Source organism: Podarcis erhardii (genome assembly GCF_964252035.2).
Source record: "Podarcis erhardii genome assembly, chromosome: 7".
Classification (NCBI taxonomy): Eukaryota; Metazoa; Chordata; class Lepidosauria; order Squamata; family Lacertidae; genus Podarcis; species Podarcis erhardii.
Window position 1 is genome coordinate 86,872,960 of NC_138511.1, and position 18,028 is coordinate 86,890,987.

Sequence of the window (18,028 nt, forward strand, 5' to 3'; positions counted from 1 at the left end):
TGCTCTAAGAACCCACTCTTTCCCCATCATAGTGATTCAGGGTCGGCATCCCTCTTCCGCTATGAGTGGGCCCACACAACAAAGAGCCTGCAAGTGGCTGTGGGACTGCTCTGCCGCTGGGTTATAGGAGACAGGGAGGCAAAAACCTTATCCCAGGCACCTGCATGAGCCCACCGCTGATTTAACGACATACAGAATGAAGCTTTTAGATTTTTTTATTTATTTAATTTGTTAAGATTTATATGCCGCCCTTCACTGTAAGATCTTAGGACGGTTCACAGGGTAAAATACAGAAGTCACCAACCGCAGCTACTGATTTAGCTGTGCTGGCCGGGGCTGATGGGAGATTTAGTCTGAAGCACTCGTCGGGCACGCACCAGGGCTGGTGAAGGCTGCCTTCAGTTGTTCTGCTGGAGGTAACCCTCTCTGGAGGGTCTCCTGGGGTCTCAGGAGCAGCTTTCAGGGTGTGCAAAGGGCTGCAAGCATGGAATAGTAGGCAGGACTCTGGATCCTGGCTTAGCCTGCAATGTACCATGTCAAACTAGAGGGGCGGAGAACACACAAACCATTTAAAACTGAACACGAGTCCATTCACATCTAGATATAGAAAATGCAAGGATAGCCTGTTTAATCATCCTGGGGAAAGGGGTTAATCTCCGTCACAAGGTGTTAAGTGAGGATAACATGGGAGGAGAGAACGATATACTCCCCAGGGGAAGATCAAGATAAAAAATGTAATAACACAGCGAGCCTCTGCTGGCTGGATATTTCCCCAGCCTGATCACCTGCCGTCTGTGTTGTTGCCCCACAGCCCTCATCTCTGAAGCCGCCCGAGGGACAAAGGGAAAGTTGCAGAGATGCTGCAGGGACACAACATCTGGACATGGGGCCAAATACAGGCTCATCTGAACCTGGGATATGAGCCTGGGATGAAAGGAGGCGGGTCTGAGGTTGGAAAGAGGCAGCTAACACCAAAATGGCAAGTGCATGCGCTTAACAGAATCACAACACTATTTCAGCAGCACCCACATCGCTGGATAATGTGGGGGGGGTGCACATCATTAAGACACAGGGCAGGTTGCAATAAATGTTGTGCAGGGGAGAGAGAGGAAAGAATGAGGCACACAGATGCCATTTTCATGGGCAGTTGCAGTCTTAGGCTCACAGATGACTTTGCCCGCCAGGTGAGGGCCAAGGAATGATTATCATGTTCTGGATTCCAGGTGGAAAAATCAAAATTAGAAACAGAATTGTTAGAACCCAAAACTAAGATTTTGTCAAGGATGTATAACTTGCTGTTGAAATGGAACACTCAGGATGAAACGGTGAAGTCTGTTATGATTAAATGGGCACAAGATGTTGGACATAATATTATGTTTGCTGACTGGGAACAGTTGTGGACCACAGGTATGAAATTTACGGCATGTAATGCCCTAAGAGAGAATATTATGAAAATGATATACAGGTGGTACATGACCCCAGTCAAGCTTGCAAAAAATTATCATTTGCCCGATAACAAATGTTGGAAATGCAAAGAGATTGAAGGAACATTCTTTCACCTATGGTGGACGTGCCCAAGGATCAAGGCTTTCTGGGAAATGATCTATAATGAAATGAAAAAGGTATTTAAATATACCTTTCTGAAGAAACCAGAGGCCTTTCTCCTGGGCATGGTCGGCCAATTGGTGCCAAAGAAGGACAGAACTTTTTTTATGTATGCCACAACAGCAGCAAGAATACTTATTGCAAAATACTGGAAGACACAAGATCTTCCCACTCTGGAAGAATGGCAGATGAAGGTGATGGACTATATGGGACTGGCAGAATCCGAGACCAGGGAAAAGAGTCAGCGGAAGAAGACTGGAATAAATTTAAAGACTATTTACAGAAATATTGTAAGATTAAGGAATGTTAGAATGATGTTGGACAGAAATTAAGTGGTTTCCAGCTGTAATGCTTAAGAGAATATGAAAAAAAAGGTTTAGAAATAAGTAAAAACTAATGGTGAGGATTTGCTGAACTAACAATTTGAATTGGAATACAAAAAAGGGAGGTACGAGGAGGTCTGGAAAATAAGTCAAAAGAAAATAAGTAATGGAAATTCTATGTGTTTTTAATTGTTTTTATTTTGTATTGTTTGTATTTTTGTTATTTTTTCTTTTTATTCTGCACTGTATTATTTTTTGAAAACTTTAATAAATATTCTATAATAATAATAAAAAAAGGAATGATTATCATGTTCATCTGTGGCTGGGACTGCCCCACCCCCTGTTGTCCACCCCAAAATGAATTGGCTTCAGGGGTATCTGGGATACAGATGACTGAAGCATCCCACCTAACCAGAAGGAAGAACAGAGCAAGGGTATACTTGAGCCAGTGATTCACTTCCCACAACTCTTCCAGTAAGCAGTATCCATCCATCTAACCAAATAAGGCCTAAAGGCCGAGTCTCGCTGGTCCCGGATCTGGCAGATCTTGTACTTCCTGATTCTTCGCATGCTTCTAGGTTGCACCCTTGGCGCAAACAACGGGGTCAAAGTCTGCTTCACAAATTATTTTATTTCCGAGCACTGCTTCCTTCGAACAGAAGACATGGATGGCTACCAACTTGGGGTGGGCTTTAAAATAGGATTGGACATTACATTACATTAGAAGAAGAAGAATTTGGATTTGAGATCCCGCTTTATCACTGTCCTAAGGAGTCCCAAAGCGGCTAACATTCTCCTTTCCCTTCCTCCCCAAGAATAAACACTCTGTGAGGTGAGTGGGGCTGAGAGACTTCAGAGAAGTGTGACTGGCCCAAGGCCACCCAGCAGCTGCCTGTGGAGGAGCGGGGAAGCGAACCCGGTTCACCAGATTACGAGTCCACCGCTCTTAACCACTACACCACACTGGCTCTCGTTACAATGCATTATGAGTAATATTCAATGTATTGGTGTTGTTGTTGTTTATTTTTATTTTCTTCTTCTTTAGTTGTTGGGAGGTGATGGATATTTGTGTATCTTCATGTTTTCTTTTTGTATGGGGTGTATTAAAATGAAATAAAAACTATAAACTATGAAATAATAAAAAAAGGAAAAAACGAGGATTGGACAAATTCACGGAGGAAGAGGAGACTATCAATGGCTATTAGCCAGGATGGCTATGATCCACAACAATGGTTCTCTGAGTACCAGTTGCTGGGATCCACAGGAGTGGAGAGTTGCTCCTGTGCTCAGATCCTGCTGGCAGGTTTTCAACAGGCATCTTGGTTGGCCACTGGGAGAAGAGGGTGCTGAACTAATGGGCCATTGGCCTCTTCCAGAAGACTCTTCCTATGTTCTTAAGGCTGTGAAACTGAATCGTCAAGCCTGGAGAACCAAGTTCCTAACTGTGGGGCTGCGGGAAGAGAAGCAGACTGATTGGGTCACTCTGGTTTGTTGGCAATTGTCCACTACACACACACACACACACACACGCTTCAACTTTTGGGTTTTGGCTTTCTTCCCCCGCTGCAACAAGATATCTGAATATGAGGCAAAGGAGATGAGAACTTTAAAAAAAAAAAAAAAAAAAGGCTCTCGGAACAGAGGGAGTATTCAAAAAGCGATATATCTGATCTTTGTGTAAGAAGTTGCTCTACCTGTCTTGTGAACGAATGTGGCTTTTCATGTTCGCAGCCCTCTCCTTATATGGAGAGGAAGCAGGCATCCAACTGAAAGAGCCAAAGAAAAGAAAAAAAGGGGGGGGGAGAGAAGTTGAGCAGGAGGAGGGGCACTTTCCACTCCCAATGTATGTGGCAGCTGTATATCTTCTGGCACCTCTCGAATTACTACGGCGAAGCAGCGCACCAGTATGAAGCAAGGAGCTAGGGAGAAACTCAGAGAGAAGGGCTCTTTTGAAGTCACGCTGGAAAATGCGGAATGCCATTGAAATTAAGGAGATGACTAAAGAGGGCGGCTGCGCTGGGACAGCCCACTCACAGCAGCCTCCTCCGGGGGGGGGGGGCAGGATGGAAAACTTGTGTAATCCTTCAACGATTTCTACTACTTTCTCCGAGGGTGAGCCCTGGTCACAAGTAGCCTTGGGAGTAACCCACTCGCCTGCGGTGGGGGTTAATCATTTCAGGGAAGGAAGCCCTTTTTGTCAAAAGGGGGGGGGGAGAGAAAGCTGGCTCTGGTTTCAGGCCAGAAATTCTTTTAAAAAGGGGAAATTCAAGAAAATAAGGCTAGTCAATTCTGCAGACTTATCGGAAATATTGGTCTAGCCAGTAGGTATCCCAGTTTGCAACTTCCAAGAGTTTGGCATGTTGCAAAGGATGAGAGGAAGGGTAGCTAGACTTCTCTGCAACAGTCCTAAAACAATCCTGATTTTCATAGAATCATACAACCAGATCAGGGACTCAGGGGTCATCCAGTCCAAACCCCCTGCAATGCAGGAATCTCAGCTGAAGTATCCATGACAGATGGCCATCCAACCTCTGCTTTTATTTATTTGTAGTACCGGCATTTATAGCTCACCTTCTTCTCCAAGGACCTCAAAATACAACACGGGATTTCCCCCTCCTCCTTCACATTTAATCCTCCACAGCAACCCTGTGAGGTAGCCCCCAAGGTAAGCCCCAGTAAACTTCATGGTCATGTGGGGATTTGAACCCAGATCCGTGTCTGACCACCTAACCACTACACTGCACTGGATCTCGATTAACAGGGGTCAGCTAACTTTTTCAGCAGGGGGCTAGTCCACTGTCCCTCACTGTCCCTACATTTTGGGGGGGGGGAGAACAAATTCCTATGCCCCAGAGATGCATTTTAAATGAAAGCACACATTCTACTCATGTAAAAACACCAGGCAGGCTCCACAAATAACCCAGAGATGCATTTTAAATAAAAGGACACATTCTACTCATGTAAAAGCACGCTGATTCCCGGACCATCCACAGGCCGGATTGAGAAGGCGATTGGTCCGGATCCAGCCCCTGGGCCTTTGTTTGCCTACCCTTGTCGTATAACTTCAGGTTTGCAAGTGTTGCCTCCCCCTCCCCATGGACTAGGGTGCAGGACCATAAAGGACAGTTGCCCTTATTAAAGTCAGTAGGTTACTGGAACCAGTCATTTAAGAAATTGCAACAGATTTCGCCAATGAAGGCCTAATTACTCCAAATCCACTGGCATTTCTATTAGACCATTTGGATTAATTGCTTTCTCTTCTGCACCTGCTGAATTTGTTTGTCCTGGCATGTGAACAGCCCCTGGCCGGGGTGGAGTTAGAATAATCAGGCAAAACTTGATGTGTTCCAATTGGGTCCCACCACAATTTAGCCCCCCTTTTTCCGTGCGACAGCACTTGTTGTTTTCCGTGGGTTCAGCCCATGGTATGGCTGTAATGTAAAAAGGCCCTCAAAGGAACATGGGTGAAGCCAATCATAATGGTGCCAATTCAGGAGGGCAGGGAGAGACCCACAGCGCAGGCCCCACCCACAGGTTTCCAGACCTTTCAACATTGCATGTGCACAATGAGATGTCGCCAAGGAGAAGCAGGCTCTCCAAAAAGCAAGGCTGTGATGTGCAAAGCAGTTCACAGCACATTAAAACATCAAACAAAAACAATCCAGAATAAATAAAAAAGGGAAAATATTTCAGTTCCTTCTCTAGGTGACATCTTGTGTCCCCCATATTTATTTAACTGCTTAATTTACAGAGCTGCTCCATAGCAGAAGGGCTCTAGGAAGCCAGTGCGGTGTAATGGTTAGAGTGCCAGACTAGGACCTGGGAGATAAGGGTTCGAATCCCCACTCGGTCACGAAGCTCACTGGGCGACCTCGGAGTCCGTCACAGCCTCCTCACCTACCTTGCAGGGCCGTTGTCGGGATTAACTGAGGAGGGGGGTGAACTTCTTGGAGAAAAAGGTGGGATATAAATGCAGTACAGTGGTGCCCCGCAAGACAAATGCCTCGCAAGACGAAAAACTTGCTAGACGAAAGAGTTTTCCATCTTTTGAGGTGCTTCACAAGACGAATTTCCCTATGGGCTTGCTTCGCAAGACGAAACGCCTTGCGAATTTGCTTCCTTTTTTTTTCTTTTTCTAAGCCGCTAAGCGCGCTAATCCGCTAAGCCACTAATAGCCGTGCTTCGCAAGACAAAAAAAACGCAAGACGAAGAGACTCACGGAATGAATTAATTTTGTCTTGTGAGGCACCACTGTATATAAGCCAGGGGTCTGCAACCTTTAAGACAAAAAGAGCCACTTGGACCAAAGAAAAACAACAACTGGGAGCCGCAAAACCATTGCAACATTTAAAACAGTGGGGAGTGTTGGGGCACACAATGCGCCTCCTCCCCTCGCTAGTATCCGCCCCGGAGCCGCGGCAAAGGTGTAAAAGAGCCACATGCGGCTCCGGAGCCACGGGTTGCTGACCCCTGATATAAGCTCTTCTGCTGACCTGCTGAAGAAAGCTGGAAGAAGAGCCAGCCAGATGGAGACGTCCATCGCCAACCTGGTCGCAATGGAACCCGATCTAGTCGCAAAATGCACCTGGCACCTGGCTAATTTCTAACACTGCAGCTAAGTAACAAGTGATCAAAAAGGCTAGTGATTTTTTACTGTCAACAAGGCCATAAACTCATAGCTCCGGTAAGTCTTCTCTTTGTGCAAGATCCAGTTCCCTTGGAACCAGTTGTTTACATCCCTTTAATCTATTCTTGCAGAAATCCTGCACGCACACGCATCGTCATCTGGCAAAACGCTTTAATGTGGCTTGTCAGCATGCAGCAAAGGGGTAAGCGACAGAGAGCCGACTCTCAAACTGTTAGACAAGGCAGCTATTTAACCACAGACCTCTTCGACCGGGAGCTCTAGGGCCAAGTATTGTAACTTGGCGGCCCAAGAGACGCTCATATGCAACTCGCCTCAGTCGGGACAACTTGGCTTTCTGGATATGCTCCAATCGAGTGAAATTTAAATCATGATTTGTTACATAGGCAAGCTAATAAGAGATGATTCATCTGCCAGCCCGTCCAACCAGCTCAGGGAAAAAGAAAAGCTTTTCATGCAGTGCTTGGCTATGGCTTCCAAACCACCAGAAAGTTGGAAGCAGATCCTCCGACGTACAAGGACAATTTACGACCGTTGCCTCGCAAGAGGAAGGGTGGGATGGAAGGAGAAAGGTTAGTACGCTTGAGAAGCCAGCGTTTTTCCTAGCAAGGTACAACCAGCCAGCAGTCGCTCGTTTTGTCCCCTTTCCTTACAGAAAAGCTTCCAAGATTGGGAAGTTCGTGAAAACACAAAGCTGGAATGCAGACCGGCTTTTGTTTATTTGCAACAGTCTCGGTAGGACAACACAGGAGATGCAAACAGTCACACAATGCTATTGAAACTGTGCATAGCTCACATTCCAGCACAGACCCACTCCCCCCCCCCCGCACTTTCCCTGAGAACCAGACACGTAACAGCCACACACAGCTTGCAAACCTCACAAGTGGTCACACAACTTCCCAAAGTGACTTTACACGGCCATTTTCAGAACTCCAGCACCTCACTGCCCCCCCCCCCACTCCAGAAGATACCATGAGCAAGTTTAAACCATTACCTGGGGGAGATCCTTCAAGACATCGCACCCTTTTATGTTTCAGGAGAAGACTGAACCATTTAAAAGGGTCACTGGCTTCACAGAGCTTGCCAGAAGCTGGTTAAAAAGTCCTGGGACCAAGAACTGCTATTTGGGGTTCAGCTCAAAGTTGTTGGGCTTTTTTAAGGGAGAAGAGCCCAGTTTTTTTAGGGGTTGATAATCTTGGGGGGGGGGAGTTCCATGAGGGGGGGTTAAAGGCAAGGGACATCCCTGGTATACACAGATGTGCCATTTGCTACCCACCTCTGCCTCGTGGGTGAATGGCAACTGGCCCCCCAACCAGTCTGTTTCCACCAGAACAAACCCAGCGTGCCTGGCCCACTGAACTCAAATCGGGAGTGATGGGGAACCTGTGGTGTGGCCCTCCAAGTGTTAGTGGTCTCTGATAATTCCATGCTGGATGATGGGAGATGGAGTCCAACATCCAGAGGACTTCACCCCCTGAACTGAAACCTGGGATGGCAACATGTAAGCCAGGAATAGCAACAGGCAGGGTTAAACTTGGGTATATAAGCTAAAATGGCACCTTGAATCTAGGTTGCGGTCGGTCGCCACAATGGAATATCTATTCACCAGGGGGTTGGACTAAATGACCCTTGGCGTCCCTTCCAATGCTACAATTCTGTGGTTCTAATATCTCAGCCACATTTCTCGACTGTAGATAGCTCTTACAACAATTCACTTGTCCCAGCGCAAGAAAGGGAAGCACACACAGCGGAAATGGAATTAACGATGGACTAAGGCAGAGGGTTTTTAAATCGCGGTTGCCAACTTAGCACACGTAAATCTCCATGTAGTATTTTTCACCCTATAGGGCCATAGGGCGCACCTAGTTTTTTGGGGGGGAAATAAAGAAAATAAAGGGGGGGAAATTCCCCAGCCCCCAGAACTCCCGCCGGGCTCTCCAGGCTTGCGGATAGCTTCCTGAAGCCTGGAGAGCGAGAGGGGTCAGTGCACACCGACCCCTCTCACTCTCCAGGCTTCAGCGAAAGCCTGCATTCGCCCCACAGGACGCACACGTATTTCCCCTTCATTTTTGGAGGGGGAAAAGTACGTCCTATAGGGCGAAAAAATACGGTAGGCGCAACTGGACCCACGCCAGCAGCAAAACGCCGATTTTGAACACTGGCATCAGCAGCACCAGCTCTGCCTTCCTGTGGCCTTGAAAAGCTCAAGCAAATGGGAACAGAAGGGTAGGCAAACACCAACACCCCAGGATTGCTCACAAGGCACAACCTGATTGCACCTTTGCCAGATTTCCAAACAGAATTAACACCCTTTACTTTTGCCAAGTAAATGGCAGCGGATTTCCCCAAGTTGTGTGCCAAAGGAGATACAAACTTGCATTTCTCCTCTCTACAATGTGGCGTGTTGCTGCCGCTAAACTGCACCAGAAACTGTTTCATATCAACTCAGCAATAATTCAGTGTTGGGAAGTGTTACAATGTCTGCCTGCTGTGTTTTGCAACGTCCAAGGCAGAGGGGAGAAGGAATCCTCCATTCTCAAGAACTAACAACCTCTTCAGAAATTAAACACAACAATCAGAAGTATCTAAGGACCTGCCAGGCGGCCACAGGCATGCAGTTGGGCGAGTGGGCTGGCATGGCTGAGATGCAGAACTCCATCCCTCCTCTCAGCTCAACACAGAAACCAAGCGGGCTGCTGCAGAGACAGAGATACAAAACCCTCCTTCACACACACACCTTAGCAATGCAGGTCTCCTCCATCCCTCCTCTATCAGCTACTAGCAGGTAGTAACCTTGGGAGGCAAATTTACAAGGCTGGTTAGGTAAAGGTAAAGGGACCCCTGACCATTAGGTCCAGTTGTGGCCGACTCTGGGGTTGCGGCACTCATCTCGCTTTACTGGCCGAGGGAGCTGGCGTACAGCTTCCGGGTCATGTGGCCAGCATGACTAAGCCGCTTCTGGCAAACCAGAGCAGCGCACGGAAACGCCGTTTACCTTCCCGCCGGAGCGGTACCTATTTATCTACTTACACTTTGATGTGTTTTCGAACTGTTAGGTTGGCAGGAGCAGGGACCGAGCAACAGGAGCTCACACCGTCGTGGGGATTCGAACCGCCGACCTTCTGATCGGCAAGTCCTAGGCTCTGTGGTTTAACCCACAGTGCCACCCATGCCCCATACAAGGCTGGTTAAAGACCACCAATCAGCCCTTCAAATCGTCTCACAAGTTTTGAAATCAGCGACGGTTTTTAAACAAATGTTTCTGAACCTTCTTCATCAACAGCCGTTCTCCCTCCGCACCTTTTGAGGACAAGAAACTTTGCACCGTTCTTTGGTATGTAATAAATCTGCAAACCACATTAAGATCGTTTCTGGATCACGTAAAAGGGCTGCAGGCCTTGTCCAACCCTTTCAGACAGTAGCTACCTTTGTCAATACGAAGCAATCAAGACAGAGAAACAGGGGTGAATTGTCCCAATCCAGCACACCTTAAACTAATGACTCATATACACTTGAAGATATTGCGTGCCTAACCACAAGCAACAGGAAGCCACACGACACAGGAATGTCACCCGCTGTTCAAATATTGGCACTAGTGTTTGACGTACAGAAATTGATAGGGTGGCGACACACACCCTCCCTTGACCTTTGTGGACTCAGCATTCCCAGATCGCTCTTTCATGCTGCCCTAAGAAAGGTGCCCATTTGTCACTTTAAAAAGCAACATAACCCAGAATTTGCAGCAGAACACATCATGCACCTTTTGCTTCCAAAGCAAGCTCCAAATCTCAAATATAGCTAAACCTCTAAGTTTGGGACCTGTAAAAAAAAAAGAAAGGAAAATTGTCATCTTGTGCGGGGGGGTGGAATAACCAGTTTCCTCAGCATTTGGGGTAAAAATGACCATTACAAGCTTGACGTTCCCCCATCTTTCAGCCACGTGAGGAAAGAAAGTCAGATTTTCCACTTCCAAGCACACAACCAGAGCAGTTTTGGTTGCTGTTGTTTTTTTTAATAGAAGAAATCGGAGCTTTGGTTGAGAATGTGACTTAAAGGATGTTTATCAAAGTGCGATCAGCACAGAAGCAGTAGGAGTCTCTCTGGCCAAACACTTTTGCCATAACAATGTTTGAACAAGAGTTCGGGGCCCGGGAGCAACATGGTGCAGAGCTACAGCCCAGCAGGACTGAAATGGCTATGGACAATCGATTCCAGATGGCTACCTAACTGCACATCCGGTTCACAAAGGGAAGGCTCGGTTTGCTCACATCAGGGCAATTCAGGAAGTCGCTGAGGAGCCTCGGCCGGGCGGAAAGGCTCAGGAGAGGCGAACGGAAAGCCACAGAGGGACTAGGAGTCAGGATCTCTCCAGTTCAAAGCCCATCCCAGCTTGTACCTCCCTGCAGGGTCTTAGACAAACCTCCACCCTGCTCCTCCAACCTGCAATATCAGGGTAATAAACAAACTCCTATGCAAATGCCAAGTTATGGCTTGGGCTCCTCACTGACATTCCAAGCTCTGAGCATGGCCTGAATGTGGCAACAGACCAACACACCCCTTTTTCTTTTATCTGTCCCAGACCAAGGATGGGAGGGAGACGGCTATTATGGCTCAGTTGCTTGTTAAGAATTTCCTCGGAAAAACAAAGAGAGGAGCAGCTCATGTCAGTTTCCCCCGGTTCATACCTGGTGTCCTGATGTTCCGGACAACAACTGCTACCAGTAGCACCAGGCAGCACAGCAGGTGGGAGTTGTAGTTCAGGGCACCAGCTTATCGGAGGGGGGGGGAAGAGAGCTCATTTATACAACTATCAAAATGCTGCAGTGCAGCACTTTAGGCTGCAGGCGGGTAAAGGGTGGGGACACATGTCTGAAAGGCCTTGCATGGAGCAAACAAACATATGAAGTTTTCATAGCCAAACCTCCGTACAACACCTCTACATGCATTTAAAAAAAAAAAAAGTGCAAGGGGGAATTTTCTGCGAACAAGCATTCCAACATGAACTCAACCCATCAATTTTCAGCCTGAAATGGTACCACAGAGGAAGAAATTACAATAAACCTGCAACTGACACGGGGGTTATATTCCAGGGATCACACCTAACGCCCAAATCCTTTATGATCAAAACCCATTGGCAGGTGGGATAGCGGGGCGGGGGGGAATTCCCAGACACCCACCCCTTTTCTGCCTCCATTTTATTTTATTTTTCAGCTTTCTTTTTTCACTTGCCAAGTGTGTACTGCTGAACATGTGCAAGTTTCAACCCAAGTTTTCCATTCTGGGGGCGGGGGGGGGAGAAGAAGGCGGAGAAAGGAATAGATCATCTGTGCGACGACACCTTGAAAGCCCTTCCTCTGGCATGGAGGCCATATGCTGCCTGGCATGCTTTGCTCTTGGCTGCGCCTGCCCCATAAAAATAGCTCAGGTGCAACGTCACAGTGACAAGGTTGATTCAAAGCCTGTGTCGCCAGGTGTAGCGGGAGGAGCACGATGCTACCGTTCAGCGTTTAAGAGGCCGCACCTTTCCCTTCCCCAGCAACTGTTACGTGAACAGGCTTTCGGAAAGACACATATACATTCCCTCCAGGCCGCAAGTATGCTAGAGAACATGGGAAAGTCATTAGGAGCACTGAGCTTGGCTCTCACACAGCAAGCCGTGCCATTAAGTCTAGTGGCTACTACTCTCTGGTATCTTGATTTCAGCCCAGATATTTTTGAGGGGAGGGGAGGCCGAGGAGCTGAGCATGCAGGGAGGGTCTTGAAAGTTTGAGGCTTGTTACATGTATTTGAGCAACACATGCTCATTCTATTCAGAAAAAAAATATTCCCGCAAGGACTTTCCTCCTGCCAACTCAGAGCCTGTACAGAGTCCCATGCCTCCTTGAATTTGGCTCCGCTGTTCTTAGCTGAGCCTTAAGACAGCGTGCAATTAAGATAATTAAACTAAATAGCAGATGGCCCACCACCGCTTGCCATTCAAATCCAGAGCACAAATGCTCTGCTGGACGATACAAACGCAACGTCCGCAACAGCCAGGATATTCTTCCAAAGTCTTGGAGAAATTTCGCAGGCGCTGGGGACTGGCGGGGAAAGAGGGGGAGATTTGCCCCTCCTAGCACTCAGCAAGGTAACTGGGATTTTATAATAGAAATTCTACATGACTTGAGGTTGAAGACAAAAGTGAGGAACGTTGGCCTCTGCAGATTGGAAGGAGGAAAGCTGGACCAGAAGCTTGAGGGTTAAGTCCGGTAAAAAAAAAAAGAGGTTATTGGAAGATGAAATCGCCACACAGCTGCTATTGATCGGTATAAAGATACGGCTTTTTAGAAAGCACCCTTGTGTATTCCCTCCCAATAATTGTAACACTAAATGATATTATATACAGTAAAGTGCTGCTGGAGTATTAGCACACATTCGTTCTAGCAATGCTTACAACGACCCTGTAAGGTAGGTTAGTGTTGTAAAAGGAGGGGGTGCTAGGGCAAGATCATCGTGGAAACAGCAGAACCAAACACACCCAAATTCCCAACTCTCGTCTCCCAGATGCAGCAGACCTTTTCCTCTAGAACAGGAGCGACTACGCTGAAAGACAACAGACTTCTTTCAACTCCAGCCAGCATGGCCAGTGGTCTGGAGACACGTTAGCTACTCCTGCGACTGAAACACCCATACTGTACTATGCAATTGACAGAGGTTGTAGACATTGTACATACACACACATGCGCTTCTCAGATCTGAGAGGCACAAGGTGGTGGTGGGGAGGATACGTAAAGCAATAAACGAGGCTGTCTGTTAATGTAAGCCTTTGCCACACACAAAGCACATGGCTTTAACACTGAGCAAACTGCAGAGGGATTTGCTACAGTTAAACAGCACAGGCAGCTGGGGAATTCAGTCTGCCCCTACGACTATTTCCACATCACAAGCCGCAGATATGAGAGCAGAAACCCTGGCAGCCCAGTATGACGGGGGGGGGGGGGCAGGCACAATCAATGCAAGTCAGTGCTACTGGACATGACAGCTGACCTCAGGGAGCTGGCTAACAACAGCAGGGGAAACTGAAGGCCCGGCTTTCAAGGGCTGGACTTGTTGGACTTGTCCAATAAAACCACGCAATGAAGTGGCTTTTAACTACAGGGGGGCAGGGGAATTAAATTTACCAATCATCTATGAGCAATGCCCGAGGCAGCAAATGTTTGCACTATTGTCATTAATTTATGAAGCTCCTAAAATGTCTAAATGCTGCACATTTTTTGGAAAAGAACAGTCCTTGGCCGCAGGCTTCCAATCTAATAGAGTCCAGACACATTAGGATGGAGGCGGGGAGTGGGGGGGGCAGAGAAAGGGGGCAGTGGGTGGAAAACCCGTATATATGAGGTAGAACTTCCCCTTCTTTCTCAGCATTTAATGGCCAAGCCACCCCAGTCTGGGGTGTGGGGAGAGAACTGCTCCCAGGGAAGAGAACATACACATCACCCATAAAAATGGTGTGTGATGTATGGGGATGCTAACTACTGAGCAGCCCAGATCTCCCAGGGGGGTTTTCTGTGGTGAGCCAGTTTGTAATTAAAAAACGCTTCCCCAGCAGCTGAGGAGGGAAGAGGGATTGGGGGGGGGGGAGGCGGGAAGCAGCAGTCATTCCTTCCAGCGGCTCTTCCCCATCCCCCTCTGCAGGATGAATCAATCAAGGGAGAATGCTGGGAGAGGGATGGCTGGCAACACGTGCTCTTCACCAGGCAAGTTAAGCTGCCCCACCCAGCACTGCCTCTCCTCCTCTTCCTACCACTCCCTGCTCACCCCCCCCCCACCTCCATCAACATTTCCATAAGCAAACTCCAGCCACCTTGAACAGTGACTAAGCTGCATCCTGTGTGCCCTCTCTTCTCTAGGCCCACACCTGCCCTCCCAACTCTCCATCGCTGGCAGCAGCACCTAGAAAGCAGCACCCCCACAGACCTCACCACCACCCCGGCCAACGTTTTGCTCCCTGCTCTCCTCCTAAGAACTCTGCCACTGCCACCCCAACATGAAATAGAAAGGTATCCCCGCGAAATAACGTCCTCCGCGTCATCAAAACCAGGATCAGCACGTGCTAGTGCCCTATTCATTTCCAGTCCCTAGCCAACTCTTTGCCCCTTCTGGTTTATGCCCCCAAAATGCAGCGCCTGGCTTTCTCCTGTCCAGAACCCACACCTCGCGAAGCACACTGCCAGCCCCCTAAGCCAACAAACCCCATACCCAGAAGTCTCGGTCCCGTAACACCTATCTGCCACCCACAATCCTCCACATGCTGCTCATAGAAGGCAATTGCAGTCCTGCAACAGCACCTATCCAGGGGGAAAGTCTCAATGGATTGCTTCCGAGTAGACCTGCACAGAACTAGACACATCTAAGGCTGCCCAGGGCAAAACAGGCCCTCTAGCTTCCCCTTACACCTTACCTTTGGTGTGCTTTGTCATATTCCTAGATCATGCAATTTCATTTCCACTCCCAGGATCCACTGAACACCCCCACACACCGTGAATCCAGATTCAGAACCACTATTTGGCAGACCAGAGTACACATGGGCTCTCTGTATCCCTATAACAGTCTACGTTGGGGCTCCTATACCCACCCTGGGCTGCCCTTTGTCCACCCATCACCCCACTGGCAAGGAACCCCTGCACCCCTCTATGGAAAAAACCCCACATGCCCCATTTCTCTGCCTCCTCCAATCCTCACATCACAACATTATCACACACCCAGGCACTGAAAACCCCTCTCCCCACCATATTATCCCCCCCCCACCCGCAAAGGAACGCCTCTCCCTTTAGGGCACAAGCAGCCAAAAGCTCACACAGGACTCAGAGGTAAGCGCATTTTTTTTATTATCTGTACAACACCTGGTGCACTTTGGAAAGCGAGATTACAATAAATAACACGCAGACAGCCATTGTCTCCCAAAGCAGCTCAGGGCAATTAAAAAACACACACACACCAGACAGGCCCTATCGCCAGGGCTACACAAACTAAAAAGGAAGACAGGCAGGGGAGGAACAGAAGGGAAAGGTGGAGAAAGGTAAGTTCCTCAAGGCCAAAGCAAAGTGGTAAGCCACAAATAATAATTACTATTGGCGTTATTATATAGATGCCCTCCAGTGTGTAATCTGCTGCTGCCTCCACCGCTGATCCCAGTACACCCCATCAAAACCCACTGGTCCCCCCAATCTCTTACCTCGGACTCCCCCCACAAACCACACTTCTACCTTCTCTAAGCCACTGGTGGTCACAACAGGAGCGCCGCCACCATGCAAAGGTATGTCAAGGAAGGTGGAGAAATGGCTCCCCAAAATGCACGCTCGGGTTCAAGGCGGATCTCCTGGTGTCTGCAAAGGCTGAAGATCGCTGCTCCAGGCCAGGCCGTGGAAGCCTCTTTCCCGATGCCCATTCCTACCCCACCCTCGGAAACATTTTATTTTATTTTTTGCTCGCCCAATGCGGGGAAGAACCACCACCTACGGGAAAAACCCCACTCAGGATCGCGCCACGTTCTCCTAACTCAAGACTTGCAAGCTTCTCTCCCCAACCCACCCCCGCGACCTCCTTTTCTGGAGCTTTAGTTTTCTCCCGTTTAAAAAAAAATTAAACTTGCACGATTCACACAGACACGCACGCACGCGCACGAGCCCCCGGGGACGACGAAGGAGTGCATGAGACCACCTAATAATAATAATAATAATTCCAGTCCTAAGGTAAAGGAGAGAGAAGAGGCCCAAGGGCTCAGCACTCTGCTCATGCCCAGAGGACCCCTCACCCCTCTCTTTTTGTTTTTAAGGTTCTCCCCCCAGTCCTGAGGCAAGAGAGAGAGAGAAGGGGCCAAGGGAGCAGCACTCTGCCCATGCCCAGAGGACCCCTCGCCCCTCTCTTTTTGTTTTTAAGGCTGTTTCTCCCCCCAGCCCTGAGGCAAGAGAGAGAGAGAAGGGGCCAAGGGAGCAGCACTCTGCCCATGCCCAGAGGACCCCTCGCCTCTCTCTTTTTGTTTTTAAGGCTGTTTCTCCCCCCAGCCCTGAGGCAAGAGAGAGAGAGAAGGGGCCAAGGGAGCAGCACTCTGCCCATGCCCAGAGGACCCCTCGCCCCTCTCTTTTTGTTTTTAAGGCTGTTTCTCCCCCCAGTCCTGAGGCAAGAGAGAGAGAGAAGGGGCCAAGGGAGCAGCACTCTGCCCATGCCCAGAGGACCCCTCGCCCCTCTCTTTTGGTTTTTAAGGTTCTCCCCCCAGTCCTGAGGCAAGAGAGAGAGAGAAGGGGCCAAGGGAGCAGCACTCTGCCCATGCCCAGAGGACCCCTCGCCCCTCTCTTTTGGTTTTTAAGGTTCTCCCCCCAGCCCTGAGGCAAGAGAGAGAGAGAAGGGGCCAAGGGAGCAGCACTCTGCCCATGCCCAGAGGACCCCTCGCCCCTCTTTATTTGTTTTTAAGGCTGTTTCTCCCCCCAGCCCTGAGTTAGAGAAGGAGAGAAGGGGCGAAGGGAGCAGCACTCTGCCCATGCCCAGAGGACCCCTCGCCCCTGTCTCTTTATTCGTTTTTAAGGCTGTTTCTCCGCAGCCTCACCTTGCGCTGCTGCTTCTCCCAGGCTGGGTCGAGCAGGAGGTCCCGGTCCCAGTCGTCCTCTTGAGCCATGTAGTCGCCGATGCCCGGCCCGTTGCCGCCGTACTGATAAGAGGGTTGCCCGGCGGCGTGGTAATCCACCATGCTATCCGCTAGGGCGCGGGAGCTTCGGCGCGGAGCGAGCGGCTTCCGTCGGAGGGAGAAGGAGCGCCCAGCTCCGTGCGAGGCGGCGGCACTGACCCAACTGACGACGCGCGGGCGCCGCCGCTGCCCAGAGGAGCCGCTGCGCCTGCGCACGGCCGCCCTCTCGGACACGCCCCCCTCGACCGCGGGACGCATGCGCATTCCTGCAAGGATTTTTTATTTTTTTTTAGCGAGGGAAGGAAGAGGGCGGGGCGGCGGCAAACCCAGCGAGGACCCGCCCACAATCACAACAAAAACAAAAAGCGGGACCCGCCCACTCCTTTCTTCTTTAAAAGAGCGGCCGCTAACAGGAGGGCTTTTGCGCACGCGCGGGGGTGGCCACACCCGCCCAGCCGCCCGATTGGCTCTTCTACGCTCCGCCTCTGCTCGGCCCTCGCGCTTCTGTCGCTCAGAGGAGCGGCAAGGGTTGGGTGTTGATCTCGGCGCGCATGCGCGGGTGGGCTCGGCCCCACCTTCCCTCACCTCAGGGAAATCGCGCCCAAATCCGCCTCTTACGTTCATGGGCGGTTTTATTATATCATACGTGTTGTTCTGTATGATTAATACGACTTTTTTTCCCCGCAATAGCGGCAGCGCCTCATGAAAAGCATTCTAAATTAAAGACGTTAATTATAAACAGATAACGTTTAATCACCACGGGATTGTTAATATTCATGAAGTGAGCTTAATTAA

The 18,028-nt window shown here is 49.2% G+C and overlaps 1 protein-coding gene across 4 annotated transcripts in view; it reads right to left on the reverse strand.

Moving 5' to 3' along the window:
- ACTN4 (actinin alpha 4) overlaps positions 1–17,398 on the reverse strand; it is a 135,935-nt gene extending 118,537 nt beyond the window's left edge. For 2 of the 4 annotated variants that reach the window (XM_081868792.1, XM_081868791.1), the window contains exon 1: positions 17,156–17,398. In XM_081868792.1, coding sequence (XP_081724918.1) covers positions 17,156–17,296 — 141 coding nt within the window. In that variant the 5' untranslated portion in view covers positions 17,297–17,398. The remainder of the gene's footprint in view (positions 1–17,155) is intronic. The other 2 variants (XM_081868790.1, XM_081868789.1) reach the window with 1 other exon arrangement.
- Positions 17,399–18,028: the final 630 nt, after the last annotated feature.